This window comes from Zeugodacus cucurbitae, chromosome 2 (assembly GCF_028554725.1).
Source record: "Zeugodacus cucurbitae isolate PBARC_wt_2022May chromosome 2, idZeuCucr1.2, whole genome shotgun sequence".
NCBI lineage: Eukaryota > Metazoa > Arthropoda > Insecta > Diptera > Tephritidae > Zeugodacus > Zeugodacus cucurbitae.
In genome coordinates this window covers 73,457,702-73,479,862 of record NC_071667.1, presented here as the reverse complement: position 1 = coordinate 73,479,862, position 22,161 = coordinate 73,457,702, and the positions used below count along the sequence as shown (strand labels likewise).

At 34.4% G+C, this 22,161-nt stretch overlaps 1 protein-coding gene across 1 annotated transcript in view; it reads left to right on the top strand.

The window, feature by feature from the left end:
• Positions 1-21,490, top strand: part of LOC105209117 (uncharacterized) — a 112,355-nt gene extending 90,865 nt beyond the window's left edge. The window contains exons 6-7 of the mRNA XM_054232556.1: positions 19,026-19,359; positions 20,108-21,490. Of these exons, the coding sequence (XP_054088531.1) occupies positions 19,026-19,359; positions 20,108-20,625 (852 nt within the window). The 3' untranslated portion in view covers positions 20,626-21,490. The remainder of the gene's footprint in view (positions 1-19,025; positions 19,360-20,107) is intronic.
• The last annotated feature ends 671 nt before the right edge of the window (positions 21,491-22,161 follow it).

Below are 22,161 nucleotides of genomic sequence, written 5' to 3'. Positions count from 1 at the left end.
ACGCTCGAAAAGTGCTGGAACAAGTTGAAAAGCAAAATGAATGACAAAATAAATGTCACGCTTAATTTCACACAATTATAGGGAATGTGATGTGATGCGCGAGTCACGAATTTGATAATTTTTGGAAATTCTGTAATCTCGCGCCAATTACAAGGCCAACAAGCGTAGCAAAAAAGCAGCGTCACACCAACTGACATACATTTATGCAGTTGAGAATAAATCGAGTGGTAAAGAGTTTCTGCTTTGCAAAGTTGAATATTTCAATTACAATTTAATGACCTTCATCAAGGCTGCTGTGGTGAAGCGGGAGGCTCGGAGCTGACTGTCTGCGGTAGTCTGGCAGCTGGACGCTGTAACGAAATTGCTGCTACTTTGATATTCACCGCTTTGCTTGCATCATTAACGAATGGTTGAAGCGAAATTTTACAAAAATATAAAAATGTGTGCGTCCAAAGGGGTCTAAAGGGGTGGATATATGCAGGGAAGAGCAGCCAAAAGTTTCATTAAGTTGTAATTAACAATCAACGTCAACAGCAGCGAACGAACACGAGTAACAGCGAGCAGTGAGCCAAAAAAATGATGTGCAATGCGAAAGTATGCAAGTTGAAAATCAAAAAGAGATAAGTAAAATAATTACGCACGACACCAAAAACAAATCGGGAGGCTGGACTTGGTTGCTGCTTTTGCGAAAAAATCTCATTTGAGCCACTCACACTTGCACTGTTGGTCCACAGAGGGCGTTGTAACCCTCCTCTAACTAGTTGAACCCTATCTACCTCAATCACTTATGAAACAGACAGTAGACAGGCAGACTGCAGCTGTATGGCAAGCAATTGCTTTCAGTTTCATGCAAATGTACTTTGCGTCTGTTAATGTGATACTGACGGTGGCAACCCTGCATGAGTTGGTGGCCTTGCTTGCAGCACATTCAGCATTATTCTGTGTGACATTTTTTGGACAGTTGCTCTTCGAGCTCCGCCAACATAATTATCTGCAGCAAATATTTTTTTCTGGAAATAATTTCCGTGTTCTACCAACTTTTTATCATAAGTTCATTTAAGAGCTTTCAAGGGCAGCTTATGTGCTTTAGACATTTGCCGTTAAGTTTTAATGAATTCAAAATAATAAAGAAAAGGATAAAATTGAGAAGGGTGAAAAATTATAGAGAATTGATTAAAAATTCCGTCAAAAAGAAATATATTTCCTTAAGAAGTTCTATATTCTATCGCTGGTTAAATCCCGCGGTACTTTGAGTTTAAGTTTTGAAGGAGCTGAGATTCAGAAATATAATACTTTCTAACGAAATTTAATTCAATTCATAAAACAACATTCTAAATCTACAAGAGTAGATCTCATACGCGAGATGCGCGAAGCTCCTGTTTGCCAATCGCTGATATACCATTCTCTGAAATACTACCCATAGTGTGCTCATTTGAACGAATGTCATGTTAAACGAGATTATAAGAACATGCTGAGTAAATCTAGTGCAATTACAAAATTTCCTAGTGTAAAAAGCGTAACGGATGGATAACTAATAGATCAGTTTAAGACTGAAGCTACATGAAGCACTAGACGTCCGCTCACATAAGGTTGGATCTTTAATCCTACGAGATCTTCAGATTAGACGATTGTAATATCTGTTGTTTTGAGTACCTGAGAACCATGGGGTAAGCGTTAGGAAGTATATCGCCAGATGAGGAAGTGAAGGTAGTATTATTGTTTTGCCCGCATCCAGGTAATGTTATGATAGATTCGGTTGGGTACAGTATTAGATTTCTTCTGGTCCGTGTCTCCTTAAACTATTAAGTGTCCCAAATCCTAAGTGATCTAATATTCGAAACCGGTACTGCAATTGTAAATAATCTAAAAGATTCTTAAATGCCTTTTAATGAAAATATGAATTTATTTTATCCAAAAGATGCAACGGAGAACAGGAGCTTCCTACGGACACCATAACCTAAAATTGTTTAATAACAAATATTTTATAAAAATCTTTATAAGAATTACATATAGTTTTAGAGTGTCGCTTCGATAAAGTGACCCCCCAAACAAATATCTACAATACACTTGAACACAATGGAAATCCTTTTGCGCAAACACACATACATACATATCTAATAGAAACATAAGTCCATGTGAAGGCTTAAGCTTTGGCATTTCTGCATTTCCTGGCACAAATATTCCGCAAGCACGGCACGAGCTCTAGCGTATGAGTACGTACATACTACTCATATGTGTGGCATGCAACATGCCATGCCACATGCCGTTGCTGGCGTCACAGGCATGCCATTCATGTGACCATGCAATTACAATTGCCAACATTCAGCAGCAAACAGCAAGCCTTTTGGCTTTTCGCATTCTTCGGCCGTTCGTTCGTTCACTTGGGCATTTCATTTCGTTTGCTGAGATTTTTGCTGATTTCCCACCAAAGCCAGCTTATTGAGGCAGTCAAATCGTTGCAGCGCACATATACATATACATACATACACTTTATTTGCATAATTCATAAAATTGTCCCAACTTACTTCAATTGGTGTGATATTCACATGAAACTGTTGAGCTTATTTGCTCTTTAAATGCACACATTTGTATGGTTGTGGCATGGAAGTGTTTGTGCTTCTCAGCATGTCGCATATGCAAGTGTAACGGTATGTCTGCTCTGACAATTGTTACTGACTCAAGTGTAATTTATTTGACTGCTATTTTACCAACATTTGTGACAGGTATCGGAGCTGGGGTCTCTTGTGTCATTATATCTGCGGTGCATTTAAGGGTTTCCCTCAAATGAAGGAAATTTTTAATAGCTAATAACAGGAAAGGTATAAGACTTTCTTAATTTTTATTAAATTGGAGTCTTCAATAAAGGTCTTATGTAATAAATTTGAAAGCACTACTGAGACCAGGAATTAATAAAAATTGGTTATTTGTAGACTTTCATTGGGTACAACCGCTGACATAACTACGATGCCCAATAAATCTTAAAAAACGCCAATCTTCAAATTATCAAAAACATCAAATAATTCGCTATTTCTTATAACTATTTTCTTCACTAGTTATTAATCTTGATGTCCAGCGCAAGATTTGCCATTTACATCTTCGTCAACTACGTGGAAGAGGTATATCAACTACTGACTAAGTAACGCAACCTTAATCGTTTATTCAAAGAGAAAAAAGAAAATGCTAAATTAAGTCAGACATTTGTTAGACTCTGAGCATATTGCTAATATGACGTCACAAACAATTCTCTCTGAGAGAAAAATCAAAAATAATATATACAATATCTTAATATTGGTCTATTATTCCACTTGATGGTAATGGACGAAACCAAATCGTAATTATTCTTCAAATATGGATTCTATATTTGCACAAAAATTAATATTCATTTAAAAATCTTGAGCAAATATTGCTAATTTAAAGAGAGCACTTCAATGTCAATAAAATTTAAAATCCCGCACCTCTTTCGTCACTTAATTATGTAGCTACAACTTCACTCACATAATTTTTTCGTAATTTTCCCCCGAACACTGCTTCGTACATTGCATTTGCACAACCCTAAAGTAATTAAAGTCAGTATTTGCATTTCTTTAAGTGAGCACTTGTAGTCATTATCGCAGCCATTCATTCGGGGTCTGTGTGTTTTTTCCTCCTATCAACTCTTTAAGCACTTTTTGGTAATTGAAATTTCTACCACTTGTGCAGCAAGTAGAGTAGTCGGTGCTGACTGAAATCGACTGCTTTTTATCAGTGATTGAATTTTTACCACTTTTCACGATTTTCCTTCTATGCGGTGGAAGTTGTTTTTGTGTGGCGCATTGCTGCAGTGGCCAACGCTCTACTTGTCCTTCGTGAATGATTTGTGCAAATGTGATTAAATCTGTGTGAACGCTGAGTGGAAGACTGAAAGACTCTGCTGCCAGTGCTAGCTTTGAATGCTGGAGTCTACTGCATTGCATTTGTGTAGAAAAATTTTTTTTTGCTTTCTAAGTATTTCAAGTAGTGAGTAATCGAATATTGTTTTAGGTTAAATAAGCATTTGTAAATATTGGTAATGTGCTTAAATTCTATATTTTTCATTACGCGTATTTAACTTCAAGAAGAAGTTTCGACTGTATTTCACAAATTTAAAAATAAAATTGGTCGAATTCTGAATATAAGAAAAAGTTGTGAGAGAAAGAAAGCAATGATTGGAGGTCACAACTCATGCTTTCTGTGAAGCAATGAAGCTGCCATTGTATATTGACAGTTGTCATCAGTAAGTAGTGACATAACGTTGACGTCACCAGCAACGCACTTTGAGAGCAACACATCTGTCATAACACACGCTCTCTGAGATAAATGTTTGCTGGCGCCAGTGTTACAATTTACTTCTGAAGTTTTCAGCAGATTTTTACGCTGCTATGTAAAATTATTTATTAAAAAGATTTGCATGAAACTAAACCGAAAGAAAATAGCGAAGGCTTAATTTTTACTCAGTATTATGAAGCCAAACAACTTCCCGACCTAAGCCTAGTGGCTTTTAACTCTTCTGACACTAGAAACACTATAACAACGAGCTATTAACAACCCCATCCGACAAATATTTTCTCAAGTTATTAAGGAAGCTTAGTGTTGCTTCAAAACATGTTTATTTCCGCTGCATCCTTTTCTGTTTAAATGCCATGACAACAAGAAAACAGTTACGCAAATATAAAGAAATAAATCAGTGGGACTAACGAAATAGCAAAGGAGAACCCAAATCAAATCAATTCAAGGCAAAGTCAATGAAGCGATGACAGATAATGTTGAAGAAAGGTGAATATTGTGTGAAAGTGTGAAATTGTTTATTTCCTAAAGAGCTTACCAGTTGTGGGTGAAAACTAAAGATTTATTTTTATATAAAATGGCAAGAGTTGACAAGCTTGTTTTGAAATCTGATTAAGTTGTTGACTATTTTTATTATAACTGTTTATTTTTTCGCCCGGCAACCATTCTTATTTCGAAGTGTTTTCTTCTTTTTAGCAGCTTTGATACATAAATTGTTGTTTTTACTTTGCTTTTGATCTGATTTTATGTAAATGCGATTAGAAAGGGAAAGGAAAGGAATTCCCCTTGAGTGGAAAATCAAAACAAAGCTATTTTTAGACACAACAGATCGTAGATTGAGGTTAGGCTAAATCAAACCAACTGTCTTCCAAAAAGGGCGCAGGAGGGACAGTGGAAAGTATAAAACATTTAGTTAGTCTCGTTGATATGGGGTGGCCATTCTTTAAGAACGGAAAGAAGCTTTCATGAACCACTTCGGTTGGTCGAAAATAATTCAAAAATGTATCAATTTTATTTGAAAATATAGTACTTTTCCTTAGCTTTGAGAGGAATTTTAGTCTCACAAGTTCGTTATTCATTATATACAAGACCAAAAATATATAGTAAGCTTTAAGCTACTATCTTCCGTACTACTTGTGCACCTGCGCAATTTTCCCACAGCTAAAAAAAGCTTGCAGTGCTAACTAAAAGTCAAAAGTTCTATCATAAAATCACATCCAATCATATATAAGTTTGTATCTACTATGTAAGCAGAAGTGTGAGAACAGCCAGCTGTTGAGTGGGAAAACTATAGATTCACAAGACGCGACGCGGCAGAGTTCCCTTGACTACTATTTTTCGCAGCTTTTTATGATTTTCCTTTAACATTATTAGTTGTTTACAACACGCCTGCGGCTATGGGAAAAAGCTAACCAAAGTAGACGGGCGAACGTTGTTCATGCGCTTCGCCCAAGCGGCAGCAGTAGTGGAGGCAAGTGCTGCTGCGCGCCGGTTGCACTTTCTTTAAATCCCTCGTTTACTTGGCTCCTCTATCGTTTATGCACTGCAATTTCTTATAACTTGACTTCTGCTCAGGCTGGTTATTTTTTTTCTTCTTTGCTTTTTTCACTAATCTTCGCTCATTTTCACTGCTTTCCAGCATTTTTCGTATTTGTTTTGTAATGAAAGTTTTGAGCAGCACTTTGTTTGAATTATCACAACACCTTTCGCCTTCTCAAGTGCATTCCTTTTTCTTTTCCTTTTTATTTCCTTCTCTTTTTAGTTTGAACACTTATTGTTTAATTGTTAGTTTAATAAATTTTAGTTCTAGAGCATTTTTTTGAAGTTGTTGTATGAACTTTCATGAATGAATAATAATTATTTTGTTATTGGTAAATTATAAAATTTTTTCAGGTACTAAATTATTTTTTTAGAAAAGTGTGAGAAGACTGGAAACATGTCTAATTTTAAAGTCTTTAACATTGTTTTAAATTAGAAAGATACAAATGAGTATTATCTCAAAAAGTCCTTCATTACTTAAGGAAGGTTTTACCAATCAAAGACAACCGCCGTAAAAGTCGATAAAAGACATTTATCTGGAAGAAGCTCTTTTGGGAATTCTAGTGTTAGTGCTTAATCCATTTTCAATGAATCAGGTTCATCAGCTGATTGCAATTTTTAGCAGCGACATCTACCGTAGTTATTAAATTACTTTTATATTCTTTAACGAATTTCGTGCTATTCTCATTCTCCGCAAACTGTACTTTTAGTATACGTTTTGATATCTTCTTGATAAACTCGCTCAAGATGAGATCAGTTTTCTCGATCCTACGATCATAACTGCAGACACAAAAATTCTTCTTGTTCATTCTTAAGGATTGTAGTGGTATATTTTATCTTCCTTGATCAGTATTAACATCAGACTCAATGTGGCCAGAATATTGTTTTAATGGAACTGGAGCTCTTGTTGACTATTTAAAATATTCTAAATTGCGTCGTCAGTTTGAGGAACTTAACAAAAAATGTTATAAAAACTACATAATCAAAGTAAAAAATAATATTATTCGTAATCCGAAATTGTTTTATGGTTTCGTTAACTCCAAACGCAGGATTTCAAATTTTCCGTCCGTGATGAAATATAAATCAACAATGTCATGTGACAATTATATTATTTCTAATATGTTTGCAGAATTCTTCAAATCCAATTATTGTTCAAAGTACCATATGAATGTGCCATATCATCAAGTGTTATGTCCGAGTACTGTAATTAATACACCAATTATTTCTGAAACAGATGTCTTAAATTATTTAGTTACGTTAAAAAATTCGTTTAAATATGGCCCTGATATGATTCCCTCAAGCTTTCTTAAAAATTTCGCAAAATATATTTTTTTCCCCTAACTAAGCTTTTTAACCTATCTCTTAAACAAGGTATTTTTCCGTCAATGTGGAGAAACTCTTTTATATTACCTTTGCATAAAAGTGGAGTTAGATCATCTGTTGAGAACTATAGGGGGATAGCTAAAATGTCAGCTATACCCAAACTTTTTGAAGCTATTGTCACTGACCAAATAACTTTCTTAATCTCTCCTTTAATTTCATTCTCTAAGCATGGATTTTGTAAAGGGAAATCTACAGTAACTAACTTGCTTGAATTTGTAAACCATGTGTCAATGGGTTTTAGGGATAATAAGAATACTGATGTTATATATACAGACTTTAGTAAAGCATTCGATAGAGTAAACCACTCAATTCTTTTGCAAAAACTGAATCTTCTTGGTTTTCAACCAAGACTTCTTGAATGGGTATCCTCCTATCTTACTAACAGAAAACAACAAGTTTTATTTAATAATACATTATCCGATTCAATTAGTGTAACTTCAGGGGTTCCACAGGGTAGTCATCTCGGCCCGATTCTGTTCTTGTTGTTCATCAATGATATACCTTCAGTAATTAAGTTTTCAGAAATTTTATTATATGCGGATGATGTAAAACTTTTTAAATCATATACTTCTCTTAACGAAAGGACCGAGTTGCAATCGGATTTAAATAATTTAGTTACTTGGTGTCACAAATGATATGCCACTGAATCTTAAAAAATGTAAAACGATGTGCTTTTCCCGTAGAACTGTTGATCTTTCCCCCTATGTAATAAATAACTTCAGTTTATAGCAAGTTTTTAGCTTTGTTGATTTAAGAGTTAATATGGACCCTAAACTAAATTTTAATTCTCATGTAAATTCAATTGTCTTAAAAGCTAAAGGTGCTCTTAGCTTTGTTAAACGTTGGTCTAAAGAATTTAGTGATCCGTATATTACTAAAATTCTTTTTACAACATTGGTAAGGCCTATATTGGAGTATGGTTCTGTGGTATGGAATCCTAGCTATCAATCTCATTCTGATAAGCTTGAGTCCGTTCAAATACAATTTTTACTTTTTTCTTTAGGCCACTTACATTGGGATTCAAGATTGAATCTTCCCCCGTATACTAGTCGTTTAAAACTTATAAATCTTCCCACACTCACTAGTCGCAGAGAAATGCTAGGTATAATTTTTCTAGTAAAACTTCTGAATGGTTTAGTTTGTAGTTCATTCCTTTTGTCTGATATTAAGTTTAATGTCCCATTGCGTTCATCCAGGTAGTTTAGACCATTATTTCTAAAATCTTCTAGAACAAATTTTGATTTAAATGAACCATTCTGCCGAATATGTCATGATTTTAATTCGCATTCCAGCACATTTGATCCATCTGACTCAATATTTAGCATCAAAAAAACTATTTTGTCTTCTCTTAATAAATAATATTCAGAAATTTTTAACTTTTTGTTTTTATAAATTTTTAAATCTCAGCTGTTGAAATGTTTCTTTCTGTAGCTGAGCAGTTTGAGAACAGGACGCTTAAAAATCTCTTGCCTTTCTAGACTCGGCAAATTCCGCTCGTATGCGGACTGCGCCCCACGCGTCGGTTGGGCGGGAGGAGGGTAATCGTTTGGGTTAATAATACCTTGTAGAAAATTGTCGAAGGTGTGAAGAAAACTGGTTTTAGCTTCCTATATTGTTTCTGATGCTTAATTTCTACTAATATAATTCAAGCGATCCAATATAAGAAAAATAAATATGTATTTAATTCATAGTCCAAGAGGCTTGGCATGTCATGAAAGATGCTTTTGGGGTTCGATATGGATCATTTGCACCACTGACCTTATAGGCATTGAGGAGTTATACTACTCAAAGAATCCCATAATTTCAAGACCTCTTCCGGAAAAACTCCATACCTTGTTTGTTGTTCTGAGATTTACAACCAAATGGTGGTTACGCCGTTGGTTAACAGTAGGACTACTCTTTCCACTGACTCTGAAACATACAGACAGTAGTCCAAAGTAAGAAGCTACGGACTTTTCACCTTTAGCTATTTTTCATGAGGTTAAGGAGAATTTACTATAGAGTTGGAGAGAAAGGGGTAACTAAGATATTTGGTATTTACTTAGATTTGATAGAGCTATAGTTTCTTAGACTGAGCTTAAGAGGTATGACGGAATTTTTATTTTGGATAATGCTCAATGATTTTTAGTTATAAATGAAAGCGATTTTTTATAGTTAAGTGTGTCTGAGCATTAAACTAAATTAAATTTTACACAATTTTTTTTTTAAATGAACTAATTTTTCTGCCATTTCTATTTTTTACATGTCACTTTCACTCACACATGTGTAGAGTGTTCCAGCATGAGTTGACGTGCGTGTGCAATTTATATGCAACGATTTGATTTGTAAGCGCCTTATTGCATTTGCCACATTATAAATAAGTTAAATATATTTTATTTGCCAGCCATTTAGATAATGTATGTAATTTCAATGTGATTCGCAATAACAACAAGAACATAATACCAGCGCAGCAATTTTTATGCCACTCGAGGGGCACACGCAGCATTGCAAGGGGAACGGAAAGTTGTTTACAATTTATTGTCTTGCAAACAAGTTTTCTGCTATTTTTAATAGTTGCTTGTTATTGCTGTCGACACAACAACCACATGCGCACATACACATACATATACTTGAGTACCCTTGGGAGTGTGTGTGTGTGAGTGTATTGGTATAATTATATTTGTTGCACAATATATCTTGGCATTCAGTGTTGCAATTTTTTGTTGTTGTTATTATTATTGTCGTTGTTGCTGTTCATTGTTCATTGTTGATATCGACAATGCGCTGCTGTGCTTATTGATGCTTTCGCTGCAAGTTTCTTTTGCATTGCTACCACGCTCGTACGCAGTTGTTGTTGCTGTTTTTGCTTGTGGTTGCCTGCAAACGAGGTTAGTTGGCGCTACCGCCTTGGCTGCGTTACCAAATAAAATTATATATTTTTATTTATCTCATTGTAGTGTAGCATTTCGCGTTCGTGGCACTAGTCACATGGTACAACAAGTGCAATCACAACAACAAGAACAGTAAGAACAAGTGCGCGGTGTCATTTTGAAAAAGCTTGCAAAAGCAAGCAGCCAAAGTAGTTCACAAGCAGTAGTGTATATATGTATGTGTGTGTGTCTCTGTGTGATTGAGCTGCTCGCGGGTGGCAGGACGTCGCCAGGATGTTGCAAGACACACCGTTTTTTTTTGTTTATGTTCCACTATTTATTTTATATTTCTTATTGTTACCGCGCTACTCCACTATTATAGTATGTTGCCCATGTGTGTGTAGTTTGAAGGCGGCAAATCGTCTAAAGGCTTCCGCTCATGCCACCTTCCGCAATTGTAATGGCTGCTGCTCTGTCAAATGCAAGTACATGTACACATATCGACATTGTTGCAACTCGTACTCGTACTTGTACATAATGTTGCTCTCGTCAACATTACGTTGTTTTGTGTTGCTGACGTTTTCGATTTGCGGTTGTCATCTCATTAGGATGCTTTTCAAGCTTTTTACTTTCACATCCTGTTTTACGGTTTTGTTTTGTGCAACATTTATCGTTTCTTTTTTGTTCATCTTTGTTAATTTTTTTTGTTTAATTTTTTTTTATTTTTTTTCTTTTTAATTTTTTGTTGCTATATCTGTTTTCACTGCAGTCACCATCGTTATTTCACGTCGTTACTGAGACTGTTGTTAGTTAGTTGCAGGTTGCAAGTTATCATCATCATTGTTGTTGTTGTTGTTGTTGTTTTGTCAGTGTCATTGTTACTAGAAATGATTGCTGCCCTTGTTAAATATGACCGTTTTGTTTCCCCCTTTCGATATATAATATCGTGTGTTCAAATTTTTGTGATTTTTATAGCTTTTGTGTCATTTCATGGTTTTTAGTTAGTTTATAATGGCACTGGCATACCCGTAGAGTTCCCTTGTATAATATCGCTGGTTCCGAAACTAAACTGCAATAGAAGCATATTGGTTTTTTGCAAATATTACGCTTGTTGAATCTATTGCGATTTAGTTAGTCCGATTTGAAGTCCCATTTTAGATTTGAAATCGGGTTTTATTACTCAACACCGTAGTACTTTCGTCTATTGCTTCAAACTGGGTGTCATACTCAACGGAGTAATCGTCATAAATTATTTATATATATTTATAAAATTATTTTCAGTGGATATTCTCGTGAGAACTTATAATAGGAAAAACTCGCTGGAGGTTAGATCTGTAGAATACTAAGTATAAGCAATTCGAAGTCTCACTGATGCAGATTGCCCAACTTTTCCATTGATATACACAGGGTAATAGTGTAAGAGGATCCCAGTCTCGGTGGTGTCACAATGGCCTAGGTGCTTCGATTGACATCCTCTTAACCTAACCTAACCTTCCATTGATATCAGACACGGTGATCGGTCGATGGGGACACCGCGCATTACCATGGCAGTTTTCACTCTTTCCAGCTCTTTAGCAAAACCACTTTCGTTATAAATTAAAAGAGAGTAGCTTCAAACTTTCAGAAATGCTTTCAATAAATTATACTCACTATCTAAATAATTCAATTTCGATAATCGATATAATCGCAAGGGTACAGATTAAGATTTTTTAAGAAGCCAGTGTAACCCATGGAAAATTAGGCGATTTTCGTGATTCACAGAAAGTACTCTATAGAATGTTTCGAAGTTTTTTGTAGATAGTAAGGTATATTTTCAACTATATTTACATTTTTTTTCCAAAAATATTGAAAAATAATGATCTTCGGAGGTGTCAAAAAAAAGTTCTTCAACTGCTGACATGATTCCGGCCTAATGAGTGTCTGAAACAAAAAAATTCTAAAAGGGTATAAAAGTTGAAGATATTTCTTTAATGCCAAATTGACAATTTTCAACAAATCAAAAAGATCATTGCACTCAAGAATACTCAGTTTAAGTTTGAAGTCAATCGGTCTTACGACTTTACCGCTTTCACACGATATTTTTGAAAGCATAAACGCAAGCGAATAAGCAATAAAAAATCGATTTTTTGTATATGTCGCACTGGTATAGCCCCTTAATAGGTTAAATGAGCTCGCTTAGGTCCTCGCTAAATTCTGAAATGCTACTTACATATTAAGTTAACCTGTGGAACATACAGGTAGGTCAAAATGGACCGAAGGAAATCTAAAAAATTACTTATTTGTTATTTTGCTGATGTTGAGTGGTACCCCTGGTCTCTTTATAAAATGCAGAACAAAGTTTAATTTATATAAGCAAATACTCGTATATCTCAATGTGTTTCTAGAGATTATAAAACCAACAACTTTCATGAAAAATATTTTATAAAAGTAATTACTTTTTGAGTCTCCTTAAAATATTGCACTTTATTTGAAAAATTAAAATTTTTGTAGCAACAATTATGAAAGTACTATTCTTTATAAGCCAAACACTTCACAAAAATAGCCTCTGAATTACAAGCATTTTACAAACAGAAATCTTGTATTTAAATATTTACAAAAAGATTTTATTTAAATACTCAGCAACCTCTATTTATTACAAACCCGTATACCTACAAACCAGTAATCTTGCAATTGTCTTTCCGCCTGCCTGCATTTAGTTGCAAACAGCTATTATTGTTGTTGTTGCTGCTTTACGCTTTCTTTGGTTTTATTTCTATTTGTTATTCTTTTGCTCTCTATGCACTACGCTTATGCGCTCTGCCGTCAACTATTTTATTTTCCAAATGACTGCACCGAAATTATGCTTTCTCTCTAAATAAACTTTTAAGTTGTGTGAAGTCAAGCGTTGATGCCACTTGCAATATGTTAAAAGTTTCCAACCGTAATGTTCATAATCACAAACCAACCAAACAACATAGACACACACACGCATACACATGCAGACATATGTCCATTAGAGTAAGTTGAAAAGCAAAAATGCATGCTGGTAACGCAAGCAGACAGCGATGAGCGATGATCGCAAAATATTTGTTGGTGTGTGCATATGTGTGCATGAGCAACTGGTGCCAACATTTAACCGTTGCCACAACTCCCACCTATAGTAACAACGACAACAACACATGTCATATATCATCGCTTGCATTATATTAACTATGCTTACATGTATGTGTGTGCGTCCCATATAATCAGAGTACAAACTGACTGACCACCATTGCGTATACGTAACCATTTTATTGGCATAGGTACTCCACTGCACAGCATATCATATATGTGAGTATATATGTGTGTGTTTTGCATATGTATATGTATAACTCCTACAAATAGCATATGTTTATTGGAACGCTGCCAGCTGCAGTAATTGACTTAGCTGCTAGCATATTTAGTTGCGCTTGCGTATGTGTGTGTGTGTGTGTTTGTGTTTTCGAGAGTGCATTTAAGCATACTGACCTGCAAATTGTGCATCTAACTATATATGTATGTGTATGTGTATACGTTGGATCTCATTAGTTCATTGACGTAGTGAAATTTGCTTTACTTAAGCTCTTCCTGCTTTCATAATTTCCATAAAATATTCCTCACATTCTTGTACATTTTTGTATTAGTTTTATTTTGAGTAGTGAGTTAAGTGTTGTTAAGCTGAAAAGTTTAGGCACTTGTTGAACATAATTAGAGATATCGAAGGTGTGGTAAGTTCAGAGGTTAAAAAATGGTCAACTTGTATTTTTTTAATTTTTGAAGAAGTGGAAGAAAAGTGAACTGTTTATGTACTTTATTAGTCGTATTGAACTCACACTCATATTATAATCTTGCTTGAGATGTAATGTCCGTGTACGCTAATAGCGTTTTTAGACAGCAGCTAATTGATCAATTAACCGGCCTCTGCTCGATTAAAACGCTAATTAAGATCGATTTACCATACAAAATAAAATTCTACATTAATTGTTAATTGATTTTAATCGAGTTGAAAATCAAATGCATATCTGCGACTGAGACGTACGATACGTTCTTTGGCTGCGATTGGCTGAATTTTTTGATAAAAAAATCTACGGTAGATGTCGCTGCTAAAATATCAATCAGCTGATGAAACTTACCAACTCCTTATTAAAAGCAAAAACAAAAATGTATAACTGCTGATCGGTTATCGAGTAGCTGACAGTATAAAAGGAAAAAAAGGGTTTCTCAATAAAAATTTTAATTGATCAATTAATTTGGATGTCTAAAAACGCTACAAGATCTTTACTGCATTAGTTCCATATGATTTTCCTTCGATATTTGTTTAAAATATCGAGAATTGAAAGCGATATTCTGGAAGGAGGTGTTGGCCAAACTCTCACTTTAGGTTACTAAAACACGGTAGTTCAAATTATATGTTCCAAACTCAATTAGTTCAAACTGGAAGACTTGAGCTCTAAATGTTTACTATGTTGAGTAATTTCGTTAGAAATTATTTACAAAGTACATAGGCAGATCTCTGCAAATACAGAGAATCTCACTTAGACAGATCTGAGCGTTGTCCATTGTGCTACCAATAAACTCCCGTTGGATCAAAAACCCCTAAGGTTCATTAAAACACTTGAATTCAGTTACGAATTTCTCTAGCCGATAATGGGCCTTCCGAGGTGTTTCAACCTCAGTCTGGCAAAAGTTGGACAGTGGAGAAGGAAATATTTAGATGATCCCAACTCGTCTTCTTCCATGCAGCTTTGGCAACTTGCATCTGCCACGATCCCAAGTCACAACGCATGGGTACCCATTGATCAATTTCCAGTAAGGGCACCAATGATCGCGCTGGTATGGATCTTGACAAGAGAAAGCAGTTCAAAGGACATTTTACGCTCCACAGCGGGCCAAAAGGATCTCGCCACTGCACAGCTGCTGGTTGTTGACCAGCGCTTGGCGACCTCATGCGTAGTCTGCATGTCCAGCAGTCTTGCGCAGGTGGACCATGCACTACCGAACCGCTCCCATTCCGACGTCAATGTTGCTAGTTCAATGTAAAACTTGAATAAAATTTGCATAAAAAGTGCCATATTCTGTTTTATTTGCATAATAATTGTTATAAGAGTTCCCACTTATTTATTATCTAATGGAATAAAATTTCAAAATTAAAAATAGGTAGAAAATTGGCAAAATAAAATATTTGTAAAAAGCTCTTAATTTTTGAAAAGTTTGAGTTAAATATAAACTGTCGCAGGGTTGCCACATTTAAGGAATTTATTTTTATACGAATTAATATAAAAATAAAATATATATTTCTTCGCAATAAACAAAGTAGAAGTAACTGAAGCTCTGAGCAAGTTTCTTTGCTTTCAAAAGTATACCATGGCGTATGAGTAACTTTTGAGTAATATTTTTCGAAAAACAATGTTTTTTCTTTAAACTTCTATGCCGAAAATTTCTTTCTTCTTCAGGTTGAATACATAAAATTTTTCTAATTTCACAACCTATACCACCTATACCTATTCACAACCTATATCACTTTCACCTTAAAAGCAGCGACTCTCATACCAAGCACCAACTCAGTTGCCCTCATTTCTCGCCACTTTTTGTATGTAAACTGTTCAAAACTGTACTGAAATGAGATTTTCATGCTCCAATAAGCTCAATCAAACTTTCATCCAACGCAGTTCAACAATGTTTTCGCAGTATTGCACATTTATTGTTGTTGTTGCTATTGCTGTAAAAGTGAAAACTGTAGCACCTTTGCATTTGATACCATTGTTGTGCGCTGTTACATCTAGTTATGGATTATTGTACGGCATACAATTGTGATAAATGCAACAATCGCGGATGAATGAAGGTGTGTGTGAGCCTGTATTTGTGTCTACAAATGGCGGTGGTAAAACCAGCAATCATTCAGCGATTCGGTTAGTCGGCGTGGAATTTAGAGGCAGCCATGAAATGTACTAGTCGGTGAAATGACTCAAGGTAACAAAACCAGCAAAGCAGGCATCTTATTGTATGGAGCTATTGGAGAGTAGTACTGTTGAATTTACTTGTATTTGAGACTCGAGTACTTTCTTCAGATTTTAAAACTGAAAAAATTATAACTTTTGATGGAAGTTTCGTCTAATTGACATCTTCTTGAGTGGTACCAACATAAACATATAGGCTTCGGAGGTCGTTAATATTATTCTCAGACAAATTCTAGTTCTCACATAATTTTTAAAATGAGTAAATGCTCTCGAAGGATATCCCAAGGAGTCAATTTACCAATACTTGAATCAAATATCATTGACCCAAGGAAAAACATCCACCATCAAACTAAAAAAACCACTTCAAAAACTATACCAAATCGTCTTCTGTATAAGTACTTCTTGAGTGCTGTGATTTCCATGTTCTTTCAACATGTTGCATAAGTGTTATTCGTGCAATGCTCATTCAACGCTGCTTTCTTGCAATTCATCACTTTCTTCCGCGAAAGAGATTTTCCTCTGATTTTTCTCGATTTCTGCCTTTTTACAATCCCCGCCTGCAGTATTGTTGCCCATTTCACTTGCCGCTCTGATTTCTGCTGCCACGTTGCATTTTCATTTGTATTGTTGCTTACGCGCTGGCAACATTTTATTTTTCCATTCTTCGCTCTCGCTCTATTTTTTACATTATTTGTTAAATTGCTTGCGATTTTTCTAGTTCTAGCTCGCTGCTTTAACCTTTTCGTATTTATTTACATACATATTCATTCATCTCTCTGTGCGTGTGACTGTGTGTGTGTCTGTGTATACACAAGACTTTATAAACAAACACAAGCGACGCTTAACTGCTTTACGCAACAATAAATTTCTGCATTTCATTATTGCTGCGCTTTGAATTCTTTTCTGCTTTGCTGCAAGAAAAATACTTGCATTTCTAAAGATTTCTGCTGCACCAACAATTCCAGCAATCTTCGAGTGAGCAGTTGGGATTGTTGCTAGGAAAGTATGTAAATATATATGAATATATATATTATCTACGAAGAGTGTATGGATTTAAGAAAGCTAAAAATATTTAGATTCACTTAAATTAATTAATTTTTTTTAGTGTAAAATATTAACAAAAGATATTGTAATTTTCGAATATTTAATTATCTGTCTATCTTTAATGGGTAATAATTTAGAATTATTAACAAATTGGCTGCTATACCTTAAAAATCTATTTTTTCTTCCTTTAATCATAAATTGCACTGTCTTTGGCTTGTGTAAAAAACCCTTTTCAGTGTGGCATCCTACGTCTCCGACAGCGCCAATTTGGCTCATTACGCATGCAGCCGCAGTATTTGGCCAACATTTCAAAAGCGTGAATTCAACTGAAAAAACTGCTGGTTGCGGTCTGGTGTGAGGTGCGAAATTTTGCACTTGCTCAACTGCCAAAACGTGTAACTATTTATAAGCAAATTTACATACATATAAAAGTAAAAAAAGTCAGTAGAAAATCTACTTAAGCTGAACTGGTGTTAAAATTAAATTCAAGAATTTTTGAACTTCTAAAAAAAATGTGTAATTTTTTTTATTATTTATTGTAAAATAGTTTCTACTTTAATATATTTTACTTAATAACACTGTAAGGCACTCGGCTGGATAGTGGACAACAACAATGTTTTATGGGAGAATTTCTCCATTTTTCGAAATATTTGTCTTCGAATTTTGAAATTTGGCTTACTGAAAACATCATTATTAAGACTTCATTTAGTAAGTCTTTCTATTATTTCAAAGATGTACAGCATTTATCGGTCAATTTACACATAGCTCATATGACAGATGATATAAGGGATCACAATCTGATTTTCGAAAAAAATATATATACATATTCATATACTCCAGAAAATATTGTGGAAATATCTGTAAACAGTTTGGACAAAGAAACCTTTTTACGAAAGGTCTTGCCTTTTGGTTTTGCCATCTGACCAAAAAAATGAATAAAATTGATATAATTTACCATACATTCGAAAGCTGTAATAAATTCCATATTCTCTGTATAATATGTATTGATATTTTTTTAGGCTTATAAGTAGTAGAGGAGTTGCCACCTTTTCCGGATTATCGGATATCTACATTAATTTTCATCTAAAAGTGAAATAAAGTTGAATCATTCGAATGAAATATTAAGTGATCAAATTTTATTGTGATATTTCGATTTCTGGCCTTGCCACTATTTTTCAAAACTTATTGTATTTGTAATAAGTTATTGTAACCAAAATGAAACTGAATTGAAATGATAGAAATATAAATATTTTTCTGAAGTTTAATAGAAATAGTCTTTACGTTGAATTATTTTATAGTTAAACTAGGTGGCAACTTCGTTATGGTCAAATATATTTTTTTGAGATTAATGAAATTTTCAGAAATGGTCACTTTTGTATCTCAACTCGTTGGAGATTGGATAATAAAAAACATTTTTTGAATCTTGAGTCAATCAGTTCAGTGTTAGAGGTGGTACTTTCTGGAGCGATGTATAATAGTAGGGATGATGTGAGGAATGTGTATTGTTTGTTTTCCAATAAACAACTGATTACGAAAAATGAGCTCATGTATTCTTAAGCTGCCATCACTTACTAATCTATCTTTTGCTCTTTGATTTAATTATTTAGCTTGAGAATAATACACAACTCTTAAAATAATCAAATAATCGCTAATGGCATACCCTTATCCAAACCAATTCTCTTGCTCTAAATATATTCCTTCAAAACACATAAATTTCCAGAAAACTCTCAGCGTTTTACCTATACTATGTCCACAAAAATTAAATAGTTCTTGTGCAATACATAAGTTAGAAAATCTCAAGTATTTATTAGTAATCTCAATTCCTCTTATAAATGCGATTTTCACAACATTACACCAATTAAAGACATATTTCCCACCACATTCTAACTCTTGATCAACACACACTACATCTCTATCTCTCAATTTCTCACTCTCTATGCGCTTATCATTGCAGGTGGGCACCTCGGATACCCAGTACATACGCACCATTGACAACTTGATGGCATCACGCATCAGCCTGAAGCTGCAGCTGCAGGGCATACACTTCACCAGCGCAAATCCGTCGCTGCTCCACAGTGGTGGCGGTCACGGTTATGGCGGTTACAACGGCGGCATGAACTCGGTGCACAGCTTTGGCAGTGGCGGTGGCGTCGGCAGCAGTGCTGGCAGCGGTGGCTACAGTGTTGGCAGTCTGGTTTTGCGTTGCACAGCACAAATTGGTGATTTGTATCAGGAGTACAAGGAAATTGAATTGGGCACACCGCAAAAGGATCCGGTGCCGGCGAGAGGTGAGTAGACGGCGGGAGATTGTGGATTAAATGCAAATAACGTTAATTTTGGTATCAGTTGTAGGTGCTCAGTTAGGGTATAATAGAATATGACTTAATTAGCAGCTTCCAAGAAGCGGAGGCTCTGAAATGTTTTCTTTAAAGAGTAATGACTTGGTACACAACAGAAGCCAAATATTAGGTATTTAATGGAATGTAAGCTGAAGGATAAGGAGCAGTCTTCAGAAAAACAGGCAAGATTACCTGGGGTCTTGAATTAACAGTGTTCATATGATATAACTGATTCCAAAAAATATATCTCTGAGTTTCCAAATTCATAGAAATAATCTGGTCCCTTAAACATTTCTCGAATTCTTTAAAGATAGAACGGGGTGATGTTATGAGTATCCGTGAACTTTTTACAAAATTGACAGAAAAGTCTACTATTTCTTCTTGGGTTTGAAAACAACTAATCCCAGGAACATTTTCCAGAGAGCGTTTAGAAATCCAGAGAACTGAAGCAATCTAGATGTATTTTTTACATTTTGGAAACTCTAGAAGTAATAATGAAAAGTATTCTTGAAGCTCTCTCGTTCCATATAATAAATACATTTTGGTCCAAGATTACTATATTGTTTAAAAGAATCAGAGCATTTACGATATATCTAAATACCCAGATTTTGATATATGTCACTCAGTATTAACCAATTTAATCTAACAAGAAATAAAATCTAATAGTTTCTCTCTCTATCTCTGCTCTCCCTTATAGTTACGCTCTCTTCTGGCTCCAGCATGACGAACTTTTTTAGCTCCTACTTTTCCTCCTCGAGTCGACGTTTGCCACCACCGACCGTTGTCGTTATGCTGCTAATGGCAATTGCAAGCGTTACAGCTACAGCAACTATAACAACAACAACATTAACAGCAACAACAATGTGTGTATTGAGTGGAGTTGTTGAATTATGCATTGCAACATTTGCATTCTTTAATCAAATGTTGCAGACAGCGCACAAATTGAGCAGCAAATGTATAGAACAGCAACAAAATCAAAAGCAAAAGCAGCAACAACTACAAATAGAAGCAACACGACAGCAAGCAAGTGCAAAATTATGTCATGCTATGCGCATCGAACGCCAACAACAACAACAACTGTTGCTGCCCAGTCAATTGCAGTGGTGGCAAAATTATGCACAGCAACAACAACAACAGCAAGGACGATGCATGCAGCATGCCACTACAACCAACAGCTCGGCGTTGACTGCCAACTCGAGGTTCACTCACAGATAACTTAAATCAAATTAAATGTGTTAATTGAATTAAAATTAAATTTAATAAGAAAAAGTAAACTAAAAGCGATGCGCCGTTGACGAATGAAAGGTGAAAGAAGAGGAAGAAGAAGAAGCTTAAAGTAAAGTAAAATAAATGATAAAAAATTAGGCTAATTAATATTATGTATTTTTATAGTAGTTTTAAGTGAATATTATGTTTTACGTGTAATTACGAGTAGCGGACGACAACAACAGCAAAACTTAAAAAGAAAACAACAAAAACAAATAAGAAATACAACAACTACAAGCAGACACTGATAATTACATTTAATGCGATTATAAATGTGCGCAACAGCTGTGAGCTGACGAAACTCGAAGTGTGAGAAGGAGACGGTGCTGTGCGAGAAGAACGAGATGGGCGAGTGAAGGAAGGAAGTGAGGTAGACAGCGCAACATTAAAGCAACAAATATTAACTAAACAAAGATTGACATGTAAGCCGATGGCAAAATACTGCACTAAAGAATCAAAAATTGTAATAAAATAAAAAAATAAAAAACAAAAAATAAAATAAATTATTTTAGTTTCTAAAATTAGTGATTTTTCTTTACATTTCACGAAACAACTATTTTTAAGGCTATTAATTTTACAAAACTCTGTAAGCATTGAGCATGAATTAGGTGAATAAAAATTACACAAAAAGCGGAAAAAGGGTGTGACACTTTGTCTACAACAATACACAGTATATGTATACCCTTTGGTAGCCTTAAGAAGAGGTCAAAATATTTAAGCTGATAAATAGGCAAAAAATTAAACCAAAAATACCAACAAAATATGCAAAATCTGCAATTTAAAAGAAAATAAAATGAAAAAAAAAAAACAACAACTACATAAAGTTGTAATAAGCAGCAGTAACAGAAAGAATGAAAAACAAAAATCAAAATAATTATGCAAAACCAAAAATTACAACAACAAATTGCACAACAGCAAATGAAAAAAATTATCTCAACGCAAATTATGCTAAGCAACCTGTAACGGTTTTGTTTTAGGCTACCAAATATCTACCGAACTAGCAAATAATGTAATAAATAAAGGATTAAAATAAAATTAAAATAAATAAAAAAATGAAATAAAAAAAAAACAAAATTAATAAATATATGAAAATATAAATAAAATATTATTAGATAAATTAAAGCAAAAACAAATGGCGATAACTGTAATTTACTTAATGGTATGAAAAAAAAAACAAAAATCAAAACAACTAAATAAATTAGCTGTGGCCATTTCGCGAGCGTTCATGCAAATGCCAGCAGTAACCTGAATAATATGAAGCAAATTGTAATAACACAAAAAATATTATTATTTATTTATTATGTAATATAAAGAAAGACATAATAAAAATCGTATATGTTAATTTTAAAATCAAAATATATATATATATATATATATTTTTTTTTTAATCAGTTGGGAAACCTTAGCTGGTGAGTATATTATTCTAGTTGTATATTTGCTAATTTTCCTCAAAGACTCTAGAACTACTTGCGAGTAACTACGAAA